This window comes from Brugia malayi (genome assembly GCF_000002995.4).
Source record: "Brugia malayi strain FR3 genome assembly, contig: Bm_v4_Chr3_scaffold_001, whole genome shotgun sequence".
NCBI lineage: Eukaryota > Metazoa > Nematoda > Chromadorea > Rhabditida > Onchocercidae > Brugia > Brugia malayi.
Window position 1 is genome coordinate 6857925 of NW_025062477.1, and position 26860 is coordinate 6884784.

At 31.7% G+C, this 26860-nt stretch overlaps 3 protein-coding genes across 3 annotated transcripts; 2 read left to right on the forward strand and 1 right to left on the reverse strand.

The window, feature by feature from the left end:
* On the forward strand, positions 1-8946 carry Bma-ptr-12 (Uncharacterized protein; the record flags this gene model as incomplete). Its single annotated transcript, XM_043080226.1, has 19 exons — positions 1-179; positions 541-715; positions 939-1058; positions 1610-1720; positions 2038-2252; positions 3600-3783; positions 4040-4169; positions 4351-4454; positions 4573-4719; positions 5153-5284; positions 5548-5685; positions 5860-5928; positions 6203-6428; positions 6750-6855; positions 7269-7382; positions 7691-7875; positions 8068-8193; positions 8381-8523; positions 8791-8946. 19 exons carry the CDS (start codon positions 1-3, stop codon positions 8944-8946), a joined length of 2760 nt encoding a protein of 919 aa, XP_042936160.1.
* Positions 8947-11737: 2791 nt separating this feature from the next.
* Bm17643 (Uncharacterized protein) lies at positions 11738-12308 on the reverse strand (the record flags this gene model as incomplete). The annotated part of the gene is made up of 2 exons (XM_043080227.1): positions 11738-11857; positions 12267-12308. 2 exons carry the CDS (start codon positions 12306-12308, stop codon positions 11738-11740), a joined length of 162 nt encoding a protein of 53 aa, XP_042936161.1.
* A 4277-nt stretch (positions 12309-16585) lies between these two features.
* On the forward strand, positions 16586-18962 carry Bm1017 (Uncharacterized protein; the record flags this gene model as incomplete). Its single annotated transcript, XM_043080228.1, has 4 exons — positions 16586-16599; positions 17584-17733; positions 18305-18363; positions 18895-18962. 4 exons carry the CDS (start codon positions 16586-16588, stop codon positions 18960-18962), a joined length of 291 nt encoding a protein of 96 aa, XP_042936162.1.
* Between the last annotated feature and the right edge of the window lie 7898 nt (positions 18963-26860).

Genomic DNA, 26860 nt, shown 5'->3' on the forward strand with positions numbered 1-26860 from the left:
ATGCATTTATCCTCTTTTTATTCATTTTCTACTGAACCTGGAAGTCAAACACGTCTTGTTCAATTTGTTAATCTTCTACATAGACGTTGGTCGTACTTCATAGCAGATCATGTCAGTGGCGCAATTATTATTTCAGTTTTGGTATCTATTGTATGTGCCACCAAAGTTGTCACTACGCCGTTAGTTTTTTTCTTTGTTAATTTCGGATACAAATAATTGAGTCTTAAATTTAAATCTCTTATTAATTAATAATTACTTTTAAGTGTTCAGTTAAATTTAGCTTATTCTGCTTCTGTTTTATTCTTCGATAGTGATAGATAACAAAAAGTTGAAACAACGTTAATGCATTTTGAATATAAATATCTTAAGAAAAAAGAAAAGTCTTAAGGATAATTAGTTTTGCTATATTCAAGAATGTTACATTAAAATTTGAGTATATTTTGAAGTATTTCAATTGAAAGAGAATGATATTTTGCTCAATAGTTTGCAATTCACTAAGATCATAAAATAAATTTTTGAAGGTATTCCTCAAAATTGCAGTTTTAAAAATGATCTAATGGGTTTCATACCATACGGGGCACGCTCACGTGAAGAATACGCAGTACAAGAAGAATTCACTAATCATAGCGGTAAAGGAATCCTTTTGATGGCTCTTATCGTTGCCAAAGATAGTGGCTCAACGCTGAAAGCGGAAATACTGAAAGAAGCTGTTGAAGTAAGAGCAAAGAAAGTTATGAACGTAAATCAAATTACGCAAAATCGCAATAACGACAGGAGACCTTCCTACCATCATAGAATTTTGAATTTCAGACACCTGCCAATGCTTTTTTTATTTTCATCGGATTGTATTAAATTACTGTACTTCTAGAAGAAGACTTTGGCACTTTTCCTTTACATCATCGAAGAAACTAGTCAGTCGTTGGAAATGTCATTTTCAGGTGGATGAATTGATTTCGAATAATTTTACAATATACAATCATATTCTTGGTAGAGCAGAGTCTTTCAATGAATTTTGTCGTAATTTCTGTTTGTTCAATCTTCCGCTGCAACAATTTTATGTAACATTTTTTTTTTAAATTGTGAATATAATTTTGGAAATTACTGATCCAAAACAATATTTCTGTTTTTTTTTTCCGCTAGGATAGAAGATTAAATTTATATCTATTAAGCATTCCTATAACAATAATAATTGAACTAGCAATCGACATCCCTAAATTAGAGTTTTTTGTTTTCATGCATTTAAAAACCATTTAATCTATATGTTGGATTTGAACTGTTTAATGGAAAAATATGACAATCCTTGTCGCTAGATCTCTTTTATCTTTATTCCAGTTTGATAATACTGGACTGATTATAGCTTTTTCCTGATTTTTAGCTAAGCCACTACATCAAATTTTGAAAGATAATTAATCTTTGGATTTTGAATGGAACTAATGTGAAAGACGATGATAAGAAATATTATAAAATCTGAGGCTTTAAATCCAGTGAGTGGACTTTTTTAAATTATACCAGTTTAACTATATCGGAATGAAACTCGATATAGCTTACTCGATATACTCGATATAGCTACTGAAATAAAGTTCTAGAAAAAAACAGTGATGCTTTATAGAATGGTTTTGAAGTACAGCTGGAACGATTCCGAGCTCATCAACCATTAAACGACCGAATTTCTTTGAATTATCCCATTTCCAAAATGTACGGGCATGCTTTTAACATACAGGTACTGAATATATATATATATATATATATATATAACCTTTAATTCTGAATTAGATATCTGATTATAGTGTAGAAGTGGTAACTACTGGGTTATGTTGGAATACACAGAAAATGTATTTCAAATCAGGAAAACGTTATTATTTTTTAACCATTGAAATTATACGATTCGAAAATCTGATTATTTAATAAATTCATTGGGAAGATTGCACCACTAGGTTATTTAAAAGAGTTTATGTAATATCAGTGAATAAGCGGATGATTTTGATTATAAACCAACATTTTAGAATTTTGGATCTTTTCAGATGATTACCATTCCAGATGAATTTTAATGGAATAGAATTAAAAAACGACACGCTAATAATGGATAATAAGATAAATAGTTCAGTTACGGAAACTACGAATTATGCTCCTTTCATCACAAATATGGTATCGGCAAAGATGATCAAACTTGTGTATCGCGGGGAACGAGTGGGTGATTGGACAGTAAAGCAAACCCGACAGTATGAATTGGGCATCGTTCGTTACTTCCAACAGTAAGTTTGCTCCTTTGATCATCCCTGTCTAACACTATTGTAGAAAAATCACAGCGGATGAGATGCTCAGGAAATATGGAGACGAAGTAGTAAGTAAATACAAAGACCGTATCTATTGCGTCAACCTTAGCTACTTCAATTTCTTTCACCTGGACAGCTATATAATCATTATAGAGTGACCAAGCTGATTGTGTTTCATTCCACGGCAATCAACCGACTGATGTGCACCACAATATTTTATGTATTCAGAACATCTGACAGACATTTGAAGTCCTAGAAATGTGTCTTTTTCAAGTTTTGATCTCGTGTCACCTTATCAATTCCTATACATTTGTCTACACAAACTTTTTTTTCGAATTATATTGTTGGCCCCGTAATATTTTCTCCAGACTTATACCAAAAAAAAAGACCTAAACAAAAAACGTAAATATAACTCTGCTTCTTGACAGAAAAAATTAGAAAAAGTGAAACTGATTAAAATAATTATTTGAACTTGAACTTCTACAACAAGTTGAACTATGAAAAAATATCAATAGTGATAATAATATCATTCTCAAGTAGTCCAAATAAGCTAAGCTATATTTATCACTTTTTTTAGTCTGAGTTACACGCATAATAACTGCTGAAAAGTTTAATTGAAATATTGCCATCTACACTACATACTACTGCAAAGCCTTTCATTAAGCGAAAAACTTATTAGCGATATACGAAATACATGCAGCTTTTTTCTTCAAAAAGACGAAGAAGCATTGAATGTCAAGCTAATACCATTGGCAGCAATGTCAAAGTAAGTTTTCATAGTAAACAGAGATGTTAACAAATTTGAAATTGGCTTGCGCATCTTTCGTGCAAAACTGAACACAGATTTTATGTTGGTCAAAGCAGCACGCGTGCTTTATGCATTACGAATCAAATTTGCTGAATAAAAAATTTTTTTCAATTGGATATATCCAGCAACAGATTTCATTTCAACTAAAAAACTACAAATATTTCGATTTGCAATTTCCGCTGCTCATTTTACTGAAGCAAGACACTTGGCTTAATTTTTAGTGGCCTTCATTGAATTGGCCTCAATATTTTAAAGATCCTAGTAGCAATAGAAAAGTCAAAGGTCACAATACTAATGTCATTTTTTCAAAAGATGTCATTCAGAGTTCCTTCATTTAACATCCACTGCAAATTGTCATCTTCTAGAGACTGTAAAAAAAACATGTAAATCATTATTAAATTGACATTGAAACAAAGTTGTTGCCACAATATATTAAGAGGCAAAGAAATATCATTTGAATTAATGGGAAGGAATAACTTTTTGAAAGTTATGATATAAAAAAAGTTATTTAATTTTAGTGATTATAAGCCAAAGCACATTCGTGTATTGATGGTATCGTTTGATTACATTGATTATGAGATATCTCGTGCTGGTCTAAGTATATTACCGTATTTGGTTGTTGGTTTTTGTATTATGTTCATTTGCTCAGCAATATCAACAACAGTCAGCGCCATATATATGCAACAAATGAGCATTTATAAGGTTTGGTAATAGAAGAAATTTTCCAAATGTATGGATATATAGTAGGTGTAGTGAATATAGTAATAAAATCCTTATCAGTCTTGATAGAACTTATCAATCATGAGTAAAAGATAAGGGATTTTAAGGAAAAGCACTTTAATACAGCGATTTGATTGAGGAAATGACTCCAATATATTAAAAGAACCCAGTGTGAACAAGAATCAGGATTTTCCATATAGTACTGGAAGGCATGCTTACCACTTGTTTAGTTTTTTAGATCTATTTAGCTCTCTTTGCCTGTATTTGTCCTCTGATGGCCAATGCAACAGCAATCGGATTACTATTAACCGTCGGAGTACGGTATGATGCTATCCTATCTGTAACACCACTTCTTACGCTTGCTATTGGTAAGATCACGCTTTCGAATATTTATTGTTCTGAAGTAGCGGAAATGTCTTAATTCAGCGCAGTTATTCCATAGAGTATATCATCTGTGTAATTCTGTTTCATTTATTTATTTACATTTTTTTTAAATTTAAAAATTCAAATGCAATGATTGAATTCTTTTGCCGGAAGTTTATTTTGCAGGTGTTGACGATGCCTATTTGATGATACACGCATGGCAACGTGTCACGAGAGAATGTATTTTACATCCTGTCAAGGACGATTGCGTTCCATATCGTCTTGCACTGGTTACCAACAATCTTTTATAGAGCAGTTGGCTGACCTTTTTTGAATAGAGGAAATATCATGAAATGCAAAGAAGATTACCTGTTCATTAATTCTAGGTAAATATATCAAATATTTCAGGTATTAGAAGAAACGGGGCCTGCTATCTTAATATCAGCCTTGACGAATATTCTGGCTGATGTAGTTGGTTCTGTTAGTGGTTCACCTTCCATTACGGTATTATGCTTTGGCAATATGTCATCCATTTTCATGGATTATGTTTATCAGGTCAGTTCACTTTGCTTTTCACTGTGATTTATCAGAGATAGCACATATTAAAGAAATCTCCAAGAATTTCATTTTACTATGGTATTTTTGATTTTATTTTCGTTTCCACAGCTTCTTTTTATTTATGAAAGCTAACCGCTCATTTGTTTGTTTATTCTTTGAATTTATATATTGCTTTCAAAGTGGTAATAATTTTGTTTGTGTAAGGAATACAGGGAAAAGATTATTTGTGACAAAGGAAAAATTGGAAACTATTGAGGACTTCTAATTAATTCTATAAAATCTTTTATTCAATATACATTACCGCACCCTTCCTTAAATTGTAAACAATTTAGGTTGGAATTTGCCGAGCAAAACTCATTTAACAATAGCTCATAATATATTTGATAAATAACCAAAATTTTCTGCAGTGAGTATTCTCTGATTTTTCCAGTTAACATTTTATTCGGCAATAATGTGTGTTGCGGGACATTTTGAAATGAAAATGGCAGCGGAACAACAAAATACTCATTTAATCAAAATTGACAACGAGAAAAAAGGCACAATAATAAATTATGACACAAAGGTGAAGTTTTCGCCATCGATCACATACATCTATTTGAATACGGAATAAGAAGAGTGGAGGTAAAGGTCACAAGGAGGTCAGAGGTTGATTAGAATTAGCATAATATGTTGTGTTAACTTTAACAACTTTTGCACCGCTTAACCTATCCACTTACTTTTTCTACTTCTTTTTCCTGTCACAAAATAGAAACATTGGAAAAACACTTCCAAACTTACTCTTTTGAAAAAATGACCGTTCACTGTATGTTGAAAGTGTTTTTTTAGAACTCACAAGATTTCCGTGAACGCGCAAAGAACATTTGTACTTTTATACTTGATGATTACGTCACATTGGTCACTAACAAAGTTTTTGCTGTCGGTGTATTTTGTTCATGGGTTCTTCTCATCATAATCTCAATTTTTGTATGTTTTAAATATTCAGTTATGAGGACCTTTTTCGACAAAGATGAACAATTTTGCTTTGAATCTTTTTGTTTTCCTTTTCTGCTAGCGAAATTTAATTAAACTTTTACCGCACAAATATGTAACGAAACATTGTTCAATTTATAAAATACTTTTTAATTTTTTATTTTTCAGGGAATAACTCAAATAAAAATTGAATTAACATCTGAAAAACTATTTCCATTGGATTCACCACTTATTGAGGTTTCTTTTCAATCCGAAATTTGTAAAAAGACTGAGCATTCAAAAGACTATGAATTTATCAATCGTAAAATAGCAGCTTCAGTTCTAATACAAATAAATTACATGGTGACCGCCAGTAGTCAAGTTAATTACACTTGGAAAACTGTTCCGCAACCAGCAGTGCATCATATTGACTGCTCACGCAAAACGTAGATTTGTGTCACTGCATGCATGCACGTCTGTTGAAATGGCAAGTGACTGCGTTAATTTGAAAAATTCAACGCTTTTTGTTCAGTTGAACGATCTTTTGCAATGGTATCAGATACCTGAGCATACTATGCCACAATTTTATGTAAACAACCCTGGAAATCTATCAAATATGTATCGTTTTCAACGTCTTAATCAGATGATTTATGAATTGGAACACATGAATGGTTCGTGGGGCGCACAGAGTACCAATTATTTCATTCGCGATTTCATTGATTTCGAGAAACAATGGAATGAAGCAGATTACAACAATGGTTTGTTCCATCATCAATGATCAATGAGGTGCAGTTATATTATGTCAGGATTGATTCTCTCCTGTAACAGCAAACGAGATGCAATCCTGCATGTATGTGTGTGTGCAGTGTGTACGTGTGAGTGCGCACCATTTCCATGCCGCGCAGTTGTCCACATGCGAACAGTGAGTGAAATTTCTGCAGCATCCGCACATTATTATCAGACTCTTATGTACTGTGATTTTTAGTGTACATTAGCATATTTCATTTTCAACAACAGAATCGTTTTTTGGTGTATAATCTTAAATTTTAAGCTTTATTCATTTGGACATAAGATTTCAGATTCATTAAATGGTTCCATTTTACTGAGAGAAGATGATTTGCCGATATTTTTAGACTGGCCCGAATATCAGAGATGGCGCGGTTTTTTGATTCTCGACGAAACAACGTAATTTCTCTTTAAATTTCACTTTTAATTTTTAATAAGCTTATTTTATTTAGGCATAGTTTGTAACTGTTTCTTTAATTTTTTAGTTGGTTTTCAGACAAACCCGAATCTAATGTAGAATTTCCAAAATTTTTTATGTATTCAAAACTTTTTACATAATTTGTTAATCATTTCATTACATAATGTATGAAAAGTCTTGTTGGACATTAGTTGCGAAGATGACCTTATTCCGAAGTCAGACTGTTGTTTATTGTGTTCCTTTCATTGTACCTCAGCGTACTTCACTTTCAAAAACAAAATACGTTCTATGCCTGAGTCATGGCAAAAAAATGAAATTGGCCAAATTCAGCATTGGTTTTTCTAAAATAGAATGAATTTCAAGCTATTATGCTTAATTTGAAACTTATTTACAGTGGTCACCTGTTAAGATTCTTCTTTACAACCGCGTATTATGGCGAAAATTTGAAGGACTGGCCGCAAAGGGGTGTCCTGCTGAATAAATGGCGCGATATTATAGATAAGTACAGGTTTGTAGCGATACTCAAAAACTGAGGAACAGATGTCGTTCCTATACTTGATGAGATTTGAAATCTGTCGTATTTAATCCAAGTTATGAAGAAATGGAGCAATTCCTGATTAAAATTGTATGGTTAAAATATTCTTGACGATTTCTTGATCTTGATAAGGCTATTTGGTGACCAGCTTAAAAGACAACTGACAATTGATTATCTTTATAATGATAAAACTATGTGGTAACAAGAAGTGATAGTAATAATAAGAATACTATGATAATGAAATAAAACAATGCAATGAATGAAGAAGTTTCATCTTCCAGGGAATTCAACGTAACTGTTTTCATGGACGATGCAATATTCTTAGATTTGATTGATAATATGACAACAGATGCATGGCAATCAGCGCTTGGCATATTACTTTGTATGGCATTCATTTCTTTCATCTTTTTATACGATATATTCACAGTGGCTGTTGTATCTGTTGCTATCGTTTCCATTATGACTGGTCTGTTATTAATCGAAAAGTTTCTAAATTTATATAAATTTAAAACTTAACAAAAATTCCACTTTTTCTTATTTGACTTTTAAAAACTTCAAAACAACTCGTTATTTTACTTAATTGAGTAGGTTATATATGCGATATTTGTCAGTAAGTTTTGCGCAGTTGTCAAATTAGCAGAAAAGTTTTCTTTTAAAGGCATAGTTGGAATACTAACTCTAATGGGTCTTAATCTGGAACCAATCATGATGGCTGCGATGTTAATTTCAATGGGTTTTAGTGTTGATATACCAGCTCATGTGGCTTATCACTATAACAGCAACGGTAAGACTTTGCTATGTTATTACGATAGCTTCACTCTATCGCATAAAATATTGCATGATTGGACGCAAGATGGACTAAGGCTTAGACAATAAATGAATGGGATTAGCAAAACGAAGGAAGACCAAAATTTCTTAATTTCTCGGGAGTTTTAATTTTATTTAGAGTGTTGATAGTAAACTTTTCTCAGGAATAACCACCAATCGACAACTAGCAGTAAAGGACAAGTTGCGGATATGTTTTGCATCAGTTGCACTTCCTGCATTGCAAGCATCGATAAGCACAAGTTTGTGCTTGTTTGGTCTTTTCTTTAAAGAGCTGTATATAGCACAGGTGTGTTTTCTCTTTCTTTCTTTTTTTTTTTCTTCATGAGTTTTTGATTTAAGTGGACAATGACATTTCAATTTATTGAGATACTTTTTTTTTTAAAAAAATGAACAGATAGTTCTGATAATTATTCTTTAGAAACAAAATATCAATATTTCTCTTGATTTAATTTTTCAGTCAATGTATCGTACAAGCCGATACTGAAAACTTTTTACAGTTTAACCCTTAAAAGTCGCCTAATACACTTGAAATGTAATATTGTTCTAATTTCAGGTGTTTGTGAAAACGATGTTGCTGTGCATTTTTCTATGCGTTTTTCACGGTTTGCTTATCATTCCATGTATGCTTGTACTTACTGATCTAGTAATGCAGTTTTGTAGAAGGTTGCGAAGACATGAAATAATCTCCCCTGCTGTTTTCTCCTCATAATATCAAATTTTAAATATTTAAAAGAAAATTACTTGAGATAAACATTTGCTTCTCTAATGAGTTTGAAATTAAATGTTTTTTTAATTAACTTACAGGATCTATAGATTGCAAAAAACCTTAAACTCTGAATATTTATAGTGTTATAAATAATACTACAAATATTTCAAGTATAAATGTTTATCAATCAAGATAATCATGAAAGAGAGATTTTACAACCATCATCATACCAAATTATATAAAAAATATTTCAGTTGTTTTTTTCTTTTTTAAATTAATAAGATTTGTTCAGTTAATTTTCTGAATCGTATATAAAAAGAAATCCAAAAAAAAATAATGGGAAACATTTATTTTCACATGATGTTCTGTGGAATAGATCCAGAAGTTCTACTGGATTTAATCAGATTAAACTTAACTGAACTAGCTAGTTGTAATATTTCTTCGGCAAAAGTGCCGAGTATGTTGTTACAGCATTCCATAAAATTTAATAGTTTTTTAAATGTTGATTGGCAGAAGTTATATTTGTCTTAATGGCATAGACTTTTCTATTCAGGAAACCTAAAATCAATTTAATTTCAATTAGAAATCACTGATTTAAAAAACAAATGTTGCAACGAAGGGCACATAAATGTATATTTTTTATGAGATACGTGAAATGACTGCTAGTATTAGAATAAAAATACGATATAAATTATTAGATTTTTCAAAATTTTGTCTTTTCTTTGTAGAAATAAAATGCTTACACGTAATCTTTGTGGTGTTGTTAGTTTGGAAAGCAAATGAATATATGAGTAATGGGAAATTTTTCTTATGCAGAGCGATTTTAATAAAAAATATGTAGTAGCGATCCTCAGGAAGATGGATTCTCTGTTATTGCGATTTCTTCTAAATGGTGAAATATGACATGTGGTTGAAGGGTGAAATGTGCTTTTCTATCAGGGGAATGATTATCTAGTTTTATACATTATTTCTAATGATTTCGAAGTTCTACAAATTTCTTAAAGTTAATTTATAATAAATGATTGAAAAGTTATTTATTTGAAACAAATGAGATAAAAATCATCACTATGTATAATTACTGCTACTTCAAAAAAGCTTTATACATTGGCTGAAAGATGAATTTGCTGTAATTCCAGATAAATAGATCTACCATCATGCAAATTTATATAAACGAGTATTTTATTAAACTTGAATCGCAAATATGAGTGGCGTTCTTGTTATTGTTAGTTATTTATGTGAAGAGTACTAGATGATTATCGTTTAAGAATAACTTTAAATCTTTTTTGTTGTGTGTTAGAAGGACGATACTAGGCCGATACTAGGCAGAAAATTAATAATAATCTGCTTTAACATCAAGACAACTACTGTCAAAATCATTTCGGCGTCGGGAACATTAACATTGCCTGTTGAAATTTTGATGAAATCATGCTTTTGCTGTAATTTGTTTGTATTATTATATAGATAAATGTCATGGACACTTCAGCATTCAGTTGTTATATCAATTCTTACTTAAATCAAAGCTTGTGATGGCACCAATTTGTTTTGAACTACCTGTTACAGTATAATAAGATGAAATGTTGGAGTGTTTTTCCTACGGTAATTCATTTGAGTGAAAGACTTGCTGGCTTCATTCATTAGATTACTTTTTTAAAGGATTTTTTGAATTGAGAGGGCTTTAAATCACTGATGGAAATATTGCAAGACTGGATGAGTGCGAGTACAGCAATATAACTTTGTCTGATATTTGCTTATTCTTGTTAAAATGGTCAGATTTAGATTTCTTTTATGTAGGCTTGAAAACATTCGGATGAAAAAATATTACTTATTTTAGTGATACTAGATCAAATAAGTCGGTAGTTAACTTATGCGTTAGATAAAAATGGAAGTGCACGGTGAATCCTTCAGGAACAATTTCACTTTCTTTTTTCATTGACAATAATTACTCACCATTTTCCTAATATCACCAAATCTTCACACATAATTAATTATCGCAAAGAAAGGAGACAGCGAATCATTGCTGAGCTGACCATAACCATTAATTCAGAGATAAGATTCGATTTAACCAATTGATTGGGATTCGTAAGCAAGCATTACATTCTAGATCATTCATAAGTAGCATCACCAGTTTATCAAAACTACTCCCTTATGTGTACTACTGATTTGCTTGAAAGATTTGCAACTCTTATCTGTCACAAAAACTCATTTTCTTCTTATTAATGTCTCAATCAACAAGGAAACAAAGAAATTTTTTTATGAAAATCTTTGGAAAATAGCTTAGCCTATTGGTATCATTAAAAATTAAAGTTAAGATTAATTTGCATATTTGCTAATACATATACATATATAATTACTTTGCAATAGAAAATTCTTTTTTAAATAATAATAAAGTAATGCAATAAGTAATGCACAACTTTCACTTCTTTAGTATATAATTAAGCTAATTAGATGTTAAAATACTTGCATGTAATAGTTCACACAGACTTGATATTTAAATTCGTCACAAATCTGCATCAAAAGATCTAAAAACCTCTTTTATCTGCTGATAGTTGTTGATGTTAGTGTTCAGATTATTCACTGATTCCCTGTGGCTAAACTGTGACATAAAATCAGGTAGCATCTGAATGAAAACTGATGTAAAAAGTAGCAAAAGTCTGCAAACAAATTTTGAAAACAATCCTCCATCTCATTATTTTACAGTTTAATGAAAGAATATTGCGAGAATTTCTTTTTTGTCATAGTACTATTACCTTTTCATAGTTTTTTTAATGAACGTTTCCCTTATGTTTCCTTATGTTTAGTAGACAAACTTATGAATGCACATCAAATGGAAAATTCGAGCAACATGTATTACTGCAGCAAACCAACCGGATATCAGATCTCGAAGGAATGGACGAACAAAAAGCTTCAAACATGTCTGAAAGACGTTACATGAAATGTTGACAGATCAGATTTTAGTAAAGCACACCACTTAAATTTAAATTTTAAATTACTATAAATCATAAATTGAGCGAGCAATAAAAAATGGCCTGAATTGATGACAAGTCGATTTGAGAAGCTTCAAGCTTAGAAGATGCTAGACATATTCAGTTGGTATTGAAGTTTTCCAGAATGTCAAGGATATTTTAGATGATAGCATGTCCCTTGAACATTAAGTAGCTCTACTGATCAGGTTAAAAGAAAATGCAGTTCTTGTCAATAACTAAACTAAAACATGTAGTGTTTGGTCGGTAAGAACATTATTAAAATCTTTTTTTTTCCTTTTAAACAAAGGATAGAAACGGTGCAAAAGCAAAGGCTAATTCTTCTGTTTATCCCGTTGAAACATACCAGTGTCCGGTTACATCAGATTGTTTGTACAAGTTCATGTTTTGATAAAATCTAAAAAGTCCACTTACATATTTTTTTCTACCAAGTTATCCAACTCTCAAAACAAAAACATTTAGTGCTTCAGAATTAAAATAATACTACTTCTAAAAACAATTAAACCACCTATTCTTAATATAAACGAAAACAAAAAAACCATCCCCCCCAACGTCTCACGAAATTTCCGAGCACATCTCCTCAATGTGAGATACTGATTTTTGCACAATGACGACCCGAACGTTTGCCTGTAGATAGTAGCGCAGTGCGTTAGTGTTGGTTGTTTTGGCAATTATCCCTCTTAGATGTGCAGTTTTTTGTTTGTGTTCATCCCTTCTCAGGTGAACAAGACAAGTTGAGGAGAAGTTTGCATGCAGACATGCACTTTTTTCCAGATGTTCATACCATGTCGCAATTTCTTCAAATTTTACATTTTTTGTTTCTGGTTATCGTTATTCTTGGAAATGTCAACAATGAACAGTTGTTAATTGTTCACTTATCATACTGCGAGTTAGAATAGAAATTATTAACTGTCAATCATTGCTCATTCCTCTCTTTTCTGCTAGTACTCAAAATTTTACATTGGAAAAACCATTATTTTCATTTTTGATATGTATTGACTTCAGGTCTCTCACTTCAATACCACTGTACTTCAACATCTTTTTATTTACCTTCAATTAAGTGAATATTAGTTGTTTCGGTTTGTCTTAATTTAACCTAAGGAATGTTTTTACTGTCATTAACACTTCTCATGTTTATTTGAAATGTGAATATATTGAAATTTTCGGTCAAATTTTCGATTGTCAAACTCACACTTCCTCTTTCCGTCTCGAACTTGTACTCGCTTGTTACGTACTTTTTGATATGTTACTAATTACTGATTCCTATAGCCGCAATCGAGTCTCCTTGACGACAGAGAAAAATAAATTTTGGAATTTCAGAGCACATCGGGTAACTACTAATACCAAGATAAATCGTTTTAGCGGTGAAATCATAATTTTCTAAATGTCATCACTGGTTCAACCAATTTTACATAAGTTATGCATTTTGATGTTTTTTAAGCAAAAAACTTACTTCCAAAAACTGTTTTTCCTTTTTTCAAGTACTTGTTTTATTTTCTGAGAACTGATGGACTTTGACTTCTGTTTTTTTTTTTTTTTATTTATTTTAAATGCATTAAGTTGATAAGGAATTGAAAACTTATAATAGCTTTATTGGCATGTGAACTTCAACCCACTAAAACATCTTTCAAAGCAACTACCTCATTCCTTCTCTGCGGTATCTGAAAAATTAAAAAATTTGATTTATTGCAATTATCTTTTAAAATTAAATGCTTTTTATAAGTTCGCAGTAGCTTTTACTTTAATTTCTTTCCCTTGCAAGCTACAAATGAGTGCTCAGAGGTAGAGGGGGAAATAGTATTTGGCCGCAGTTATTCCCATTTTCATTTTTGTTGTTGTAGATATCGCAGCTCCGGATCAAATTGCAATTTTTGAAGCTCTGAATCATGATCATATTGAACTGCTTCAATGTACCAGATAGGTATTCAAAAGTGGTTGTATTTGAAATAAACTTCATCAACAGAAGGAACTATTTTGCGGTTTCTTCCGACCGTTTCTTTCATCGTATTATATATTACATTTTCCCGACTCTCGACGTTCATTTCTGCTAGAAACATTCAATTCCGCATAAAAGAACTGGCAATAAAGAGTGTTCGAGCAGAGCGAAGCAAGTATCCTTAGGAATTCCAAGAGGTTGAGAAGACATTGTAGCGAACTGGATTACGATCATAATCAACGAGATAGGCTGTCTCATGAAATTATCAGCTGATTTAGCTTGAGCCACACTGTCAAAATACTAGGCTAGATTTTTATTCTTTAGTTTCTGGCTGGAAAGCGCGAGAATAATATAGAAGAAAAAACTGAATATGATTGGTTTGGAGATTGGTATAGCAGTTTCAAGATGTAACTTCAAAACTAAATATTAATAATAGGATTTGCAGTATTTTTTCTAGGAACATAAGAAAAATTTCCTTTACTATGTCTCTAGAAATTCCTTTTAACAAAGTTTCGTTTTTTTTTCTTTTCTTTTTTCTTTTTTTTTGCAAATCTTTTAAGGATGCTTTAGCGCTGTTTAAATCATTATTTTTATCAGCTAGCTGCTCGGATGGTCATTGATTTTGGGCGTTTATAAACCAATCAAATTATCCTCGGAGCACCACGATTTTCATGGCTTATATAAGGGAGTTGTTGGAATATTCATTTATAATTTAATCTCACAGTAGTTCGTCGATTTATAATTTAATAATAACGGTCATCAGAAGTATATATCTACTACAGCACGAAAATCGTTCACATTATTCTTGAAGAAACTCGAAAACTTATCGAATAAGTTTTCTCGCCCAAACTAATTGGAAACGCAAATATTAATCAGTAGGCAACGGAACTGTGCGAAAGGCTTGTCCATTGGTCCTGCACTAAGCTGATCATGAGTAACAGTTTTCTTGCTCATGATTGTTTGCAATAATGGATTGTTTTCCTGAAATGGAGTGCGCCGGAAGCGTAAGTGTTGATAAGTGCCACTTGTCATTTATTATTAGATAGATGCCTGAATTTTGTTTTGTTTTTTTCTGATATCTTTTCTAATTTATTAAAAATGATGAACTGATTACGATACGGCAGATGAAGTCTTGCTTTCGGATTAATTTTTTAAAAGTACTTTTATATTATCTGTTCATGATACAAATGATTTAAAATTATGTCTTCAACCTAGTCATAACAATTTACGTAATAATCTTTGACAAGACAGAGTCAGCTAAGTAGATCGCAACGCTGTTAGTTTTAAGGGAGATCCATCTTCTATTTGTTTGTAGGGAAGGATAGTTCTGCTGGGTTTGTGCTGGATTTCAGAGTATTTCTAATAAATTATTTGAATGGATAATATGAGATGTTGTCTGTTAATTGCGTTCATGTGTTTGATGATGCTGTTTCTGGCACAGATAAGCGTTTGTGTAGTTTTTTACGGGTTTTAAATTGAAAGATAGACTAATGAGTTAGTATGTAAGACAAGGTCATTTCTTTCGCGTATTCAGTCTTATGCAGCGGTTTACACCAAATACTCAAATTAGCTAACGCTTTCAAACATCAGTATTAATTTAGGTATTTCGACTATCGAAAAAAAACATATATAATACATTTTATACTTTGCATAGCATGTTTTGGGTAATAATCTTTAGTTATTAATTATTTTAGCATTGCTGATTATCACCTGATGAATAATGATGTGTTTTGATAATGCTTTTTAAGTGAACATGTCATACCTCATTTTAATGCTACTTAATATGAGTGGCCAAAACTTTCTTGGAGGGATGTAATAAATTTTTTTAGGAGTAAAAGGGAGTGTAGTGGGAGTAAAGGTTGATCGCATTTTCCAGTCAACATATATAAAACATTTCATACTGATTAATTACTGAACTAAGCACTTCAGTTCAGACGTTTGAAAATTTCTGTTCTTACAAATTCAAAAAAATTTTTCTTGAATTTAGTTATACTTAAGCTATGGTTTCTTTTCATATGAGTTTTTATTAGGTTAATTTATACAGATCATTTCTTAGCAATAATTACCATATGAGTTTTCCAAATTTGGTGAAACTTTTAATATTTGGGGTTGAACATCGGTGACTTAGGCATTATCAACTACGACGAAATTTGTTTTTTTCACTGCATGCACCATGATTTTTCAATTTTATATGATATAAATTACAAGCGACTTATAAACAAATCATTACTTCATCATATTTTCTTATGGGTATAATTTATATTCCCTGTATGAATTCTAACTTCCTTTCAATCCATATATAAAACAAATTTCAAAGCTGATATTGATAACATCACTGATCAGTGTGTATAGATCGAATAACGAGACTCCATCGTTCCATGTAGTTTTCTTTCCTTTCATATCGAATGGTATTTCATTAGAATCAGAATTTGTTATCCTGCACTTTGTTTTTATATACTATTAATTGAGGTTGCATTCGTTTAAATCCTATCATTTCTCAATAATTTTTATCACTGTTTGATTTCACCGTTGATGTATTTTAAGAGTGGTTACATATTGCTTAAAATAAATCTCCTATCTCATATCTCGTTTTAGTGTTTTTCAAATTGCTCCATTATCTTCGCATGTTAAATGTCCTTCTTCTGCTTTCATTTTATTAAGACAGTGTATTTTTAGAAACGATTAGTATCATTCTTGGTTACTGAACAAGCGGATTTCTCACTTTATGCCTCCACCAAGGTTTATTTACTTTTATAAATTTCCAGTTATTTTTTCCATACCCTTAACTTCTATTCTACGTAATTTTCTTTAACGTTGCATTCTGTTGCTACTACCAAGAAGCTAACGAAGCAGTTCAACTCTGGTGAAATTCTTTCAAAACGTTTTTTGGCAATTTCACCGGACAAAAAAAAAAAGTTGTTCTAATGATTTAATTCTAAAATCTTCTAACTTATATTCGATAAAGGAGGACATTTCATTCATGCAATTGACTATATAGTAGAATATAGAAGATCATGTAGCTACTTTTTCGTTGATCGATGGCACTTTTTATATAAGTAATTAATAAGACATTTCAACTTTATTAACGAAGGAAAAAATTGTGCCAGATTTTGCTCCAGATACGCTTTGCTCTTAGAACATTATACTTTCGTTTTCATCACTCATATTTATCTCTATCTGACGATGCTAAATAAGTGGAAGAAGGGGCGTGTAGCGATCGTTTTATTTATTAAGACTAATCTGTTTTCTCATCTTTTCTAAAATGTAAAGCGTCTTACTATTATGAAATTACCTTTAATTTATTAATACTTTTGGTGCATGGCCCTGACCATATTGTTGATAAGTCATGCATTTGTATAGTTTTAACGGTTTGGAACGGATTGTGTGTGAATTTTTTAGTTTTACATAACCATTTGGTGCAGGTATTTTTAGTTGGTTGAAATATATTACGTTTCAGTTTATGATTTTTGTTCACTTGATGATGCATATTAAGGATTCTTTGTCCTTATTTTTTCTGGACTCACAATGTTTTCCATCACTCTGTTCATTCATTCATTAACCATGTTTAGAATTTTACTTTTGTGGCAAGAAACATATGACAAGAAATAAAATACCTATAAAGTTTTTCCGTTGATTATTATATTTTGTCTGAAATATTCTAACGTATGAAAGTCACCGGAAATTTGATTTCTCTGATTTAAAAGAAAGCAATTATGTTTACAGGAAACAGGAACAAAGCATTAACGAGAAGCTTGCTGATTTGGACGGAAGAAAGACCCGACCAAGAAGCAGTTGTCGATACCGATTGCCGTGCTTACATCTTTTGCTGCTGTCAGACTCCTATGTTATTTCATTGGTGAAGAAAAGAAAAAAGTGCGGGTGTTAAATTTCGAACCACTTCATTTTATTTTATAAGTTCTAAAATTTTGTTGCACCAAAATTTAGCTCTTAATTTTGTCACCAAAAGTTAACTTTCAATAAGTAATAGTTGTTATGGAAAGAATGGAATCTTACACAAAAATTCGGCATTAAGTGTAGTATGTGGTTATGGAATGGGTGTGCATTCAACTAGATAATATCGGAGTACAGTGGAATATATTTTTGGAACTCTATGAGAACTGAAAAGAAATTAACAAATATATAGGGCTTCTAGGTTTGTTTGAAGCTACTCAGTTATTAATATCAAAGTGTAAATCTGAACCATATATATGACATAGATCCCGGATCTGGAGTATCGAAGTCCAATTAAGGTCAAATTAGTGCTTTGTCTAATTGTTTTTAGGTAATCATGCCAGTGTCTGATAGTAATGTCTCTCACATTCTTAATTTGCAGATTTTCAGACTAAATAATGCCTTAAGTTTTCAAAAAGATCGAGAACAAGTAAAAGTGAAAGGAAACAAAATCTAAACGTTTTATATTGTTTTACTTTTCTGGATTTTACAGTGCTACCCAGAAGCTATTAATCTTTAATGGCAAATTCAGCGGGCAGTGTAACTACTCAAGTAAGCTATCCTCTTTCTGCATTGTTGAGATAAGAAAGAATAGTGTCTTTCTAAAAATTTTTCCATTGCAATTGATCACCTTTATCCTAGTGACCACTCGCACTGTTTAATATTTTTTCAAATAAAAAATAAAAGACGCAAATTGTTTTCTTTGCACAATCTGAGTATATAAATTTATATTTGTTTTAATTTTGTCATAATTTTTCTGATTATCCTGCCTGTCTCACGAATATTTTGACTTCAAACCTCAATATATATGTATTGTAAGATATAAAATGAAGCTTAGCATTCTATAATTTTGCAAAGAACATAACTGGTAGTTGTTAATGTTTAGTAACATTTCTTTTTTTCTAAAAGGGGAAGCGTATTTTCACTCTTTGTTCTTTCAATTTTTTTCAAAACTAGGACTGTTCGCTATTTCAAACACTTAATTGTATATACTCATTATTATTTCTGTGCAATCATATGTTTGAAGGGTTGTTTCAAAATACGGACTGATGTTAGTTTCACACCTATTTAATATGCTTTTAGGTGAAGAAAGTGAATATAGATATGGAAAATCAATGTTTTGCCACAGAAGAATTCAAAAATGGGAGTGAGATGTGTAGGCCATCGATGAATTCTAATAACGATAGAACCCAAAGCAAGAACTGCAAAGGTGTCACTACATCTGGTTTGTCCTTCTCCCCTACAAATTTTTGAATAATAATTAACATTCCCAATTCAATTCTGTATATTGAAGCATTTCTTAAAATATTATACTTTTTGCTATAGAAAGTGACACGACATAAGACTCGAGTGAGTTTTAACTTATGCGAAGTAAAGTGTTTCGTTTTTGTGTTTCTGTTTCCATTGAAGAAAATGCAACTTTAATTTTTAGCATTAAATCTTCTTGATTCTGATTCATAAAAAAACTTAATTTTAGATTTTTTATTACATTCTCAATTTATTAATATTAGATCAGATTAAGTTTTTGGTTGTAAAGAAAGTAAAGCTAATCATGAATTACCGCCATACCTGTTTGCCTTGTTTTCCTGTCGGTACGTACCTAGCTTCTAGAATTTTTTACTAATTCTGGAAGCTGAGTACGTATCTGCAGGAAGTCTATTTACGTTTTTGGGCATGCCATTATAAAATACATTTGTTTTAATCAAAAAATAGCCTATGCAATAAAAAATTAGTTTTCCTTCTCTTGTATATATATAGCTAATTCATGAAAGCTCTTTACTTGATAATTTTCTTAAAAATGAATATTTTGTGGAGAATTTTATTAAAAAGAGAATCGAGTAGATTGGTTAGATTGGGCTGGCAAAAGATTAGAGACGATGCGAATAAGGGAGCCATCAATTAACAAATATCTCGCGAGTTACTCACCAGGATGTTCTGCATATTAAGTGATTGAAGTTAGAATTACAGCAAATGTTGAGTATACCCATTATCAATGAATTGCCTGATTAGAAACAAATGCCGTTTTAAGACTGTGTGAATAATCAAGATGGTGTGCTTGGAAACTTCTTTTTCTTAATTGAGAAAATATCGACAACGCGATTTTCTTAAGCGAAACTAACTACCTGATTGATTGTCAAGCAGTAAATAATTTACTGATGAATAAGTTGACTAATTTCTTAAGATTGCAGTTAAATTAGATGGCATTGATGGCGTTAATGTCTTTAGACTTTTCAGCTGTGGAGAATCTGCATGAATTAATGTTTAAATCTTTAAAAAAAAATAACTTTTTTTTGTTTTTAATGTTTTAAATCTTTAAAAATAACTTTAAATTTCTGATATATTTTTTATCACAAATTATCTTGTTCTTAAAAATTAGATATATTTTATGAATGAAATTTTCAGAAATGGAGAAAAGAAATTTTTCACAAAAAAAAAATAATTGTAATTATTGTAGCCCTAACAAAAGTTCATGTTTTGGGTAAAAGACTTACAGAATTTTTTCTCTGTTGAATTGAAATCGTATCAGTCAAAAATTCATCATCACTTTCATTCATTAATGTAAGAGAATAGTGAAAGGCTATGCTGCCTTATTGTTCAACTGTAGTTTATCTTTTTTATAGAGTGAAACCTTTCACGATAAAGAGAAGTAAGCATCATTTTCCCGATTCTTAAAAATTTTATTAAGGTTTTTGAACAATTCCGACAAAAGGCCCTATTTTCATTTTCGTACTCAATAGTTGCTGTTGATATTGACATGTGGAAAATCTTTTCAAACAATGAACGGTAAACCCGCGAAAGTTGTTTGTGTCACTTGCCTAATCAGTGAGTCCGTAAAACACGATTCTTTCTTCTATCTTCTTCGCATTTTATAATATTCACTTCATTGTTATGGTTTAATTCTTTATCACTTCTCTTTTCTATCCCACTTTTATGCACATAATTTCGATTATTAGATCTGTAATGCATAAACAATGCAAAAGGGATAAAATGGGACGCAGTTCTATACTGTTAGTTCTGTGGCTCGCTCTTTAACCCGATCTCCACCGGTTTGCAATGGTTTTGCTTTAGTAGAGGTGAAATAAACAGTTTCTTCTTCTATGAATATTTCTGTTATCTTTTGACTTAATTGATTACAGTTTTTATCATGTGGAATCTCTACATTTCTGCATTATTTTTGGCTCTTAAACATGAGTTTTAAATTCTTTTGATTATGTTTGCTGAAGTGAATTGCTTCAGAGTAGAGTAGGTCAGAAAATTGAGGTGTAACTTGATGAATATTCCAAAATTGTGTAGAGTCCGGATTAATATATGCGCAAGTTCATTTCTAAGAAATAATACCATTTTTTGTTGATTTTAAACGTGTCTCAGGGAATGTATATTCGGCTGAAAAGAACAGCTGCTTCACTTTCATTTGCTACTTCATGTTTCCAACGATAATATCTGTATTTGCATACAAAAGCGTTATGAGTTATTCAGAAAAATAAATTAAGAAAAACAAACTTCTTTATTTTTAGATGCAACTGCATGTTCAACATAATCCATTTTCCATTTAATAAGCGATAGATTCCAGCATTCTAAGATTATCATAGCGAATTTGAATATAGCTTATATCAAATATGACATATGAAAATAAAGTAAGCTAAACATAGCTCAACTCATCGAATAGTCTTTTTGGCATTGAATCAGAATCAGTGTTGGTTTTGAAGTTTAACGTTTTTCCAAACATTTTAACAAGAGAAGATGTTCTATTTTGCCCTAACTTTTTCTGATTCCAAAATTATTTCTTTATCCTTCCTTATCATCCGAACTCGATGTTGAGCTTATCTTGTAGGATATGGTAAGCGTGATGAAGGGAAAAGAGTGGATGACAACATTGGGTAAAGTACACTGAAGATGGTTGTAAAGCTGAGTGCTTAATAACGTTTAATCATTTAACAATTAAATATTTGATTGGTTGGTCAGTTAACGGTTTACACTTGTTTTTGAAGAGAATTACCCATATAATTTCTGCAGAACATGTTTGGTCTGTAGCGAAAATATGAATGGAATTTTCACTGTTTCCGTTAAGGGAATTTTTTGCTGTCTCAGTTGTACCATTTAGCCACTGCGCTAACCCCTCCGAGAGTTGACTGTCAGTGGCGAAGAGAATTGTTTTTGAGTGTAATCATATGTAAAGCAAAACGAAACGATACGTTATGTAATATTACACAGTTTGTCCGGCATTTCGGAGAATTGTGAAGAATGGCAAGGTCAGCCACGTATTTTTCCTTTTTTCTTATCCACTCTTAAAATTTGAAGAAATACCCTTATCATCATATATGGTCTCAGTTTACTCGAGTGCACTCATTCCTCTTGTTCATCATTTAATGCTTCTGGTTTCAAGTCCTAATTTTAGCTTTGTTTTCGGTGTTACTTTTTGGTTCCCTTTTCATGAGAATGACATAATCAACGCGAGAATGAATTGTTCGTATCCTTATTCCTTGCAAGATAAGAGTAGTATTTCTGGATTGCACCGAGTGGGATTTCTGGTTGAGAATAAAAATGTATTATGACATTCGAAGAAAACATCTTTTTCCGGTATTGCAGTTTTCAAAAGCTTGGAGTAGAAATAAAAGTAGTCAAAGTAAATATACTGTTCATATTTATGAATAAACATTTAGTTTTCTTCAAATCCATAAATTGTTAAAGTTGATTAGGAGGAGGAGGAATAAGCGATCATTCCTAAATAATATCGATTCAATTTTATCTCAAGGATTTATTCTTAAATGACGAAATTTCACACTTTCTGTTACTTTATTTGTGGATTTAGTCGTGTTGTGAAAAGAATTATGATACTTCCCATCAAGGGAGAGGGTGGACAAGAGAAGTAGATCGCTCGGTACTATGATTGCATCGTTCGACAAGATTTTAGCTGGAGAGTTTATGCTTGCGTGACTACCATTACACGTGCTACTTGCGCTACTCGACTCATTGTTCTCGTTCATACTTGGCGGAGTGTTCCTACTATATAAAGTTGGAAACAGAGGAAAAGTAGTTTTTTTAATTAAATGTTTTTCATCATTTTAATTAAATGAATTTCATTTTCTTGTGGCACATCATTCTCACATTATCACAGTGGTTTCAGTGCTGTAACTGTATTAGTGTAGTCTTAACTTTGTTTTTGTATTTTTCCAAATCATAATTTTGAATTATACTTTTTTCCGTAAAACAGTATTATTCATCCCGTAATATTAGGATGTTGAATCATTTGCCTTTTGCTTTTTCACCAGTCAGGAGGCTTTTCCTCTAAATCTTAACTTTATGTATGGGTTTGTGCAGTTTGTGATTCATCCACTCTGGTTTGAATCTAGCTTTACTGATCGTTTTTCGCAGCGGTTATCCCATCTATTAACTTCGTTTACGAAATATGTGATGGTTTGTCTAACAGTAGTTTTGCCAAACATTGTCATTAAAGATTCTTCATGTTGTAACCATAGCTTATATCAGACTTCAGATTTTCTTTTTTTGAACTTTCTACTTTTTATTTGATATAAACATTTAATATGAAGCGCAATTTTCTGCTGGTTCATCATTTTCCAGTTGTCTTTTCATCGTCAGCAAGAAAAATATTTGCACAAGCAGTCAACTTTTTTTTTTTTGTTTTTGTACTTGAAGTCATATAGGCAGATGCTGAACAAATTTTTGATTCACTATGAAATAACAGCAAACAACTAACTAGTTTTGGTAAAGGAATTATCAAATTTCAACAAAAGTGTTTACATTCAATGAGTGATAAGTTGCGGTAAACCGGGAGAAAGAAAGAAAGGAAGTATATTTACCGTAAGAGCTTAGACGGCGGGGAAATGACAGATATTGGATAGACATAAATCATGACTGTAAACTTAGAAAACTTCATGTTTATTTGATTCTCTGTTGCACTGTTTCTCTATCTTTTCCATATTTGGCAAGAAGTTTCTCATGAAATAAAATAGATTTCTTAAATGAAAGCTATTATTCTGTGTCTAAAGAATGAATAGTTGATGTGGTGATAATAGGATGATTCGAAAGCGGAATTTTTTGTAGTTTTTTGAGGGATTGGTGTATGATTGCCACATTTCGGCCGCTAATTCTACTTTCTGAAGAGGATTTCCATTATCCTTAATTAGCAGTAGTATACTACCGCTATGCTTGAGCTAGATGACTTCTTAAAACTACTGATAAGGCGTTTCTCCCAATCTTTCCTTTTGGTATTGGTTGATGGAATTCTCAACCAGTTATGGTATTGAGCACGCTCAATATTATATATATATATATATATAATATCAGGTACTCCCTAATATCATCTAAATGATGCTTTTTCTACTATGAAGGACGCGACATTTCGTTTTACTCCTTTATTGCTTCACTCATTAGTAAGCTTTAATCCCATTTAATTTCTAATAAAATTGTTTTACTGGTACAAATATACTTCACATCTCTTTTATGGAATAATATGAAGTATGTACAGAATTTTTAATTCTTGCAGCTGCCTCTTTATATAATTTGAATTGCGATCTCGTCGCAGTTGCGGAAAGTAACGTTGTAGTATTAGTTCCAGAGAAAGGTTATGGTTGTTACTATACCCTATGTAAAAGAAATATAATCATAATTATTGAAGAATTTCCTATTACTGGTTGTTTCTAATACTGTGGTTATTCACAACAAGTCGTTACGCAGGTTCACTTCTCCATGCAAGATTATAGTGGCCAGAATTGCATCTTTCATTTCCAAAGCTAAATTCACCCATTTGTCTTTGCCTTCAATTTTATTGCTGCATTTGTCAGTCTTCTGCGTTATTTTTAGATATTCCTGAACTGAAAGAGTATCTACCAATACGGTATTATGAAAGTTACTCTTTATCTGATAGTGATGGAAAAGATTTGAGTTATCCGCTGTGATATATATCCGTTTGTGACAGTGCATGCTGCAAAGTACGTAAAGGATAGGTTGCGACGTTTGCAACTCAGGACGTGACGCAGTCCACTGGAGGGAATTTCTCGATATGAAATGAGGGGAAAGAGGTATGAATAATATGATTATTAACACGATGCAAGCATTTTGCCAGCGTGCTTGTACTGTACTTTGTGCAAGGATAAACGACAATCCCTTAAGGATCAGTGGTAACGAATTATAGTAACACAAAGTAGTAGTATTGAGGAGGTGACAGAAGTATGCTGTAACACAGTGACAACCTCGAGCAGCAGAGGAAGAGAAGACATGCAGCCAATGGTGCTAGTTAATGAAGGCCTGTCAATCTAACATCCAGACAGACCGAGCCGCTCCTCCTCCTCCTCTTGCTGATGATTTTTACCATTAGCCATCACACCAGGCAGTCAGTCTTGTCCTCCCTCGCTATCATGCGTTCATCAACTGTTGTAGATAGTAGCAGTAGCTATGTGTGAACATGTGGTACAAGTCACAATTTCAGCAAGTAGAGAGGAAGAAGCCTGTTCCTCTTATCCCTCTCCCTCCTTTTTTCTCTCCTCCTTTTCCACTTCACATCATTATCCCTTCCCACCTTCCTTTTCTTCGTCCCCCGCCACTTAGTCTAATTATAGGTGTTCATTATTAATTATCTTATTAATTTGTTACATTCTAATGGATAACCGTGCACCGAATAATATCATACATTAAAAGCAAAAGCTACTGCTGGGATGCCGTCCCTACTTCATGATAACATTCATTTTGCTCACAACTTCTTGCATTCAGATATGTTATTATTCTTCTACTTATTATTGGCGTTTTATGATGCACGATTTATGAATAGGGTTGCTTTCATCAATTAAGTATAATCTCTTCTGTATGGCTCTCTTTATGATGAGATAATCCTGAAATGTGTTACTTTTTTTCAGTGAATCAGTGATTATTATCCGTTCACATGTCTTCAAATTCTCTCTTTTCTCCTATTCATCACTTTTCTTACTTTATTTCCTAGTTTCCTTAATAATCAAATTGCTCAGTTTTTTTTCCTCTTTTGTTCTGTCGATAGTAGATATTACATCTTGACTTTGATTTCTGCTGCTAATCGTTCTTCATTAGAAGATTCCTTACTCTTCTTCAGATTTTATTTGTCTTATAAAAAGGAATTGAAATTTCTGATTATTGCTTAGTAACGATGGGTTTTGGTGATGCTTCTTTTTGATAAATGATTTATTTTAAATCCTAGGAGCAATGTAATTGTGATTTCTAAGTCGGTGATCAAGCATTAAAACTAATGCTAATAAATTAATCAAACAATCTAGAAACTTTGATTTACAATCTCTTGCGAGAATGAATATTGAAAACCAAACTTTGATTTACGGTTTTTTTTATTATTAGAGTGAGATATTTTTCGAAAAGATAATACTGGCAGCCGAAAATATTAGAGTGGCGGAAAAAAAAATTACATATTGCTGTTAATGGTTTTGACGTAAGTTTCATTAAGCTTTTTACTCTTAATTACTATTTTTTTTTTGAGAACGACTAAAACATTTTTCGAATATTTGCGTTTAATTGTATTTTTCTCAAATTTCTTGCTTACATATATCTTTAAAGAGCTTCTTTGATTTAAACTGGTATTATGCGTAGTTTGAGAAAGCCGACCGATTTTTGATCAGTTACATTTGATTTCCAACCACCTGATGATGGAATATATAAGAATTGATACATCTTTTCAAATACAATGTTTTGAGTATTAGTCGAAGCTTTTGCTAAACTTTATCTTTCATTCTATGTCTGCAACTTTTTTCTTTTTTGTCAGTCTTGATTCACTTTTTTGTGCAGCAAAAGATAAATAGCCCTGCAGACTTCAGCAAATTAAATAAATATTTTCGTAAAAATTGTGTAATCTTTATTTATTTATTTGCGATTAAGAATGAAATAAAGAAGGTGGTTATAATACGTTTATAATTCGTTCTGATCTCGTTTTAAATGTGTGATAAATAAATTTATTTGAAAAATGAATAGGACAGGCCAATCTTGAAGACTTTTTTCATTGAATCTCCGGTCATCATGTTTACGGATGACTTATTCAGATGAGCTCGCTGCATTT